General features: G+C 31.8%; 1 protein-coding gene across 1 annotated transcript; it reads left to right on the top strand.

Moving 5' to 3' along the window:
• Positions 1-386: 386 nt before the first annotated feature.
• On the top strand, positions 387-5,122 carry LOC113687243 (triacylglycerol lipase 2-like). The gene is made up of 9 exons (XM_027204903.2): positions 387-533; positions 640-750; positions 1,318-1,458; positions 1,558-1,668; positions 2,139-2,282; positions 3,011-3,051; positions 3,457-3,536; positions 3,624-3,719; positions 4,695-5,122. The coding sequence occupies exons 1-9, from the start codon at positions 399-401 to the stop codon at positions 5,012-5,014; spliced, it is 1,179 nt and encodes a 392-aa protein (XP_027060704.2). The 5' UTR covers positions 387-398; the 3' UTR covers positions 5,015-5,122.
• Positions 5,123-5,463: the final 341 nt, after the last annotated feature.

Below are 5,463 nucleotides of genomic sequence, written 5' to 3'. Positions count from 1 at the left end.
TTTTTCCCTTGTAAGCATCTTATAGAGGCTTGGTCTGCATTCTTTGTACATATCCAAATTGTTGCAGTTATAATGCCCAATTTGCAACCTTGTAATAGAGGTTAACTTATGTTTTCTTCCCAGAGTGTCAATACGAAGAAGACAGAAGTGTCTTCTACATTAGATTCTAAAAATTTTCTTCTTCTTCTTTTCCGGATGGATGTGTGAAATAAATGAATCTATTTTTGACTGTTGTTCTGGATAACAATACGAACTCCAAAATTAAAAAAATTATATACGTTTCCGATTAATTAGTATGTATGTTATTCTTTTTTCTGAACTTACCCACTCCATTTTTCCTATAAATGCTAATCAAGACTTGAAATTTTATAAACTGAGCAGGAACAAGACAGTTTATAATGGCAAACAATTTGTCTTCTAGATTTTTTGTGATATTGCTATTTTTGTTAGCTACTTTATGGTCAATTGATGCTTTAGATGGAATTTGCAATTTGATGGTGGAGACTAGAGGTTACAAATGTGAAGAACATGAAGTAATTAATTTCAATTCGTTCAGAAAATATTTTGTTAGTTTGCAATATAAGCTCATTTAAAGAATAATCAGATCAATTTTGATATGAATAATATCATTTCTGCCAGGTGGTTACAGAAGATGGCTATATTCTCAACATGCAAAGGATTCCCTTTGGCCTGGCCGGTGAGACTCCTGGGAAGAGGCCTCCTGTCCTGCTACAACATGGACTGTTGATGGTTTGTTGTTCGCATGCCAATTTTTGGGATCAATTTTTCTAATAGTCATAGCATGAAGTTTTCTTTTTTAATTTAAAATTTTTTTTTTCAACTCGTTGGAATGCCTGACAAGTAATCTTTATCCAAATTTGAAATTTCATTTTATTCATGTACGTAGCATACATCTAGATCTTATAACGTAGCAAAATAAATAAATCATAAGTTTAGTAAAGTTTAGTTCATTTCATTGATTTGTAATCCTACTAATTTTAGGTAGCATGAGTGACAAAATTAGTCTATTGCATTAGATGGTCATAGCACTAACTGGTCTCCACCTATAATTCAAGTTTAAAAACTAATCAAATCTATGAGGATTGTGTTTTTTCTTCTTTTGCATCTTAATAATCTGCTTTTGGAAATTTAGTAACCAAAACTGCTTTCTAAATGGAAGATACTAATTATTTCAAGTATAACACTAATTCTTTATTCTGCACGTGACTCACATATATCAAAGAAAATAGATAAAATCAATCTTAATTGGTTTTAAAATTTATTGCTGAGAAAAAAAATTAATTTGTGTGATCTCAGGATGCAATAACATGGCTACTAAGTCCGCCTGATCAATCTTTGGCCCTCATATTGGCTGATAGTGGATTTGATGTTTGGCTTGTCAGCAGCCGTGGAACCAAATACAGCCTTTCCCACCAAACTCTTAGTCCGGATAATGCAGTAATTTACCTTTCTTCAAATATATATGAATTCTTTATTTTAACTCTGAAATTCCGGTTTTACTATAATTACTAACCAGAGAAGAAAACTATTGCTTAGGCATATTGGGATTTTACCTGGGATGAGTTAGCAGCTTATGATCTTCCAGCTTCAATCCAGTTTGTCAATGATTTCACAGGACAGAAGTTGCATTATGTTGGTCATTCCCAGGTGAAATTTTCTCCTTGGTGTTGATTTTTGGAAAGTGACTGGGTGGAGAAAACTATTATGGGTTATTGTAAACTTTGCATATAGTTGCCCAAAAAAACCAAACAAAAAAAAAAAAGCATTGCATATGGTTTAAGAAAATTAGTAGTTCAGAATTGGTTAGTTGACTTTGGAGTTTTCAGAAAAGGACCACTACGAAAATTGAAAGATTTTTTTGTTGGGGTAAGTAGGATGGCTTATAACAATATCGTGATGTGGATGACTTCAATATTTTTTTAATTTGTTCAAAATTCTTTGGAAAGTAAAATAGGAAGTTGGGCTTTATTTATTTCCTTTATATTGGGACAAAAAAAAAAGAAAATCATAATATATAAAATTGAATATATGACTAGTAAATTATCGCTATTGCTTATTGATGGCAAAACTTACGTTTTCTTGAGAAAATCTAAACCTGAATTTCGTATGTGTTGCAGGGAACTTTAATTGCATTGGCTTCATTTTCAAAAGGGCAACTTGTGGATAAGCTAAGATCTGCTGCCTTGTTAAGTCCTATTGGCTTTCTGGGTGAGATGACTTCTCCACTCGCAAGAATAGGTGTTGAAAGTTTCATTTCTCAGGTAGTCTTCTGTCTTCTGTTTTAGCACTACCTAATATATATATATATATATATATATATATATATATATATATATAAAGGGCTTTATTTTAGTTTATTCAAGTTATTATGGTTACTTGGAACAAATAGCATTTCCTGAAAAAAAACTAATATATAAAATTGAAAGAGGATTTGAAAATTACAAAAAAGAAAAGTTATTTCTTAAAAGCACCTCTAAGGTTATAATTACTTCTAGAAATCAACTTGCTTCAGCTCCTATTAATAGAATCCAAAAATAAGAGTTTGAGTTTGTATCTAATGTGCACATTTCAAAACAATTCTTGACTAGACATACCCGACAACTAGAAATGCATGATTTTGAACGACAACATTCTCCTCCCTCGTGATATTATTAAGTTTGTCATACTATGTACCATGGAAAACTATACAAGAAAATGCAGTATAAAATCTTCCAATTGTACATATTTCAACAAATTGATAACTTGCGCTTTAGTTTTTGTAAGGAAATTGCTCTTGAGCAGCATTGGAAAGGTAGCTAATGGTCTTACAAAACTTTTACAAATTAATGTTACGTTTTATCATTTCACTTCAGACTTTGACTCGGCAAATAGTCCAATTAACAAGAAAATGAAATGGTTAATACTTTGAGGTTGCAATACTAATTGATACTACTATGAGGCTGCATAATGATGGTTTTTCTAAAACTGACTTCTTTTCTTGTTTTGACAGGCTTTGTATTGGCTGGGAATTAATGAATTTAATCCAAGAGGGTGAGACAATTTTGTCACTTGTGCTGGTGCATTACTTCAGTTTTGAATTTCCAATATCTAGTGTAGAAATTCAAAATTGTTCAATAGAACATTTATGATACATTCCGGTCTCGAAATGGCGCGAGTCACCTTTCCTTCTAAACTGTTTTCTGCCCAAAATTAAAAAAGGGTATATAATGATATAACTGTTCCAAATGTTTGCACATATTGGATGAAGTGAGACAAGTTACACATTTTCCTTCTTAAAGTTTATAAAAAAAATGAATGTTTTTGTTAATGTACTCTACAAATTAAAGTTTTCTCCCAATAAAAACCTCAAAAATTTTATGTTAAAAATCATAAGTTTCAATGCTTATAATGTTTTTCCTCTCAAAATAATTGTTTGGCATTCGTGTATGTGTCTAGGGATGCTGTTACCCAACTTCTTATGAATATCTGCAAGAATCCAGGCGTTGATTGCACCCATCTGTTGACATCTTTCACAGGTACAAATCAGAAAATATTCATGCTGCTACCAGGACATATCAGCTCATATAAATTGAGTTTTAACTTTGAGGTTATGATTTGTGCAGGCGCAAACTGCTGCATGAACTCTTCCATTATTGATGTTTTTCTAAGACATGAGCCTCAGCCAACTTCCACCAAGAACATGATCCATCTATCTCAGAGTAAGGCTTTTCTAATCTTCTTTTGGTTACTTCAGTAGTAATGCTAGAAGATCATAATTGGTTTTTGACAGTTTATTTATCTTGTAGAAATGATTAGGGTTAATTACACAATAACTGACAGAAAGTTTTGAAAACTTCTACTTGATAACATTGAGGCAGTAAAAGTGTCAAATTGAGCTTCAAAGTGCACCATGATTAAGATTCTAAGAGATTAGGTTGTGATTTAAGATTTAGTAGGCCGTGAATCTTTAACTTCAAGAAATATACTTCTGGTTTTTTCCCAACCTTCTTCTAGATTTCTCTGTCTATTTCTTACTGCATTTCACATGTATACATTCAATTGGCTCAAAATTTGGCAACTTCAAACCTAACTTAACACTGTAAGAACTAATGAAATATATGATTTAAAGTTTTGATGCAATTTGTTGAAAGAAAGTTTAGAGACTTGAAAAAAACAAGAAGATATACTGATTGCATTCAGAAAAAAAAAGATATCTAGAAAGAATTTCATTTATAAATCAGTTAGATTTATAAGTTACATAAATTATATAAACAAAATTCGAGCACTACATTTACTATAATTTCTTTTTCCATTTATAAAATAAATTTGTTTGCATGAGCTACTGAAATATAGAATAAGACAATCATATGCTTAAAACTTGAAACAAATTGCAAGAAACCCATTTCTCTTTTCTTTTCATTTTTTATAAGTAAAAGGTTTTGAATTCAAGACATCCTACTTACTACTCGACTCAACTGTACCCCCTACTTCGCTTGCATCACTCCTTCTGTTTCTCAGGGACTCTTCCTTAATGTATTTTCTGTCTCATACACACACACATCCACACATATTATATATTATGTATGTATGTACAAACACACATATATATGTGTGCCTGTGTGTATGGGCAATGTTACTTGATTATCTCAACAATTGTTTTGTTTGTGTGTTTTTTTCTTTTGTCATTTCGTTAGTGGTCAAAGGAGGAACCATCCAAATGTACGACTATGGAAACGAGGATGAAAACAATAAGCATTATGGGCAGCCAACCCCTCCAGTCTACAACATGAAGAATATACCAAAAGATTTTCCGCTTTTGCTCAGCCATGGAGGAGCTGATGCACTCTCTGACGTGAAGGACGTGCAGCATTTGGTAGACAACCTTAAAGATCATGATAAAGACAAGATTGTTGTCCAATATATAGATAATTATGCTCATGCTGATTATGTTATGGGGGTGAATGCCAGAGAAACTGTGTATGAGCCTCTAATGGCTTTCTTTAGGCTCTACTAAAGCCTAAGAAGTGTAGAAAACACATTTGTCACTTCTTGTATTTGCAATTTTATTCTTGATGTTGCTACCCCAAGGAAACAAATTTTTTTCCATATCGTATGTTCAAAAGGATGCTAATTGTCATTTGAGAAATATTTTTAGTGGTATACCGTATACGAAAAAAAACTGAAATTTCTCCTTTCTTATTTTATTATCATTTTAAAATTTTATGTCAATACGTGATCGTGATAGCTCAAATTGTCTAAATATATCCTTCGATAAGTGAAACTCTTAGGTTATTTCCCACTTCTATGTCATTCTTCTTCTCATTCTTTTTGGATAAAAAAATTTGATGTATATCTTCATTACATCCCAATGAGGTTTCGGTCTCGGGTTAAGTTTGAAATCCAAGAGTTTGAGATCCTTTGTTAAACTCTAACAAGTTGTGAGTTTATTCTAAATGTATAATT

Source organism: Coffea arabica, chromosome 5e (assembly GCF_036785885.1).
Source record: "Coffea arabica cultivar ET-39 chromosome 5e, Coffea Arabica ET-39 HiFi, whole genome shotgun sequence".
NCBI lineage: Eukaryota > Viridiplantae > Streptophyta > Magnoliopsida > Gentianales > Rubiaceae > Coffea > Coffea arabica.
This window is presented reverse-complemented; position numbering and strand designations above follow the sequence as displayed.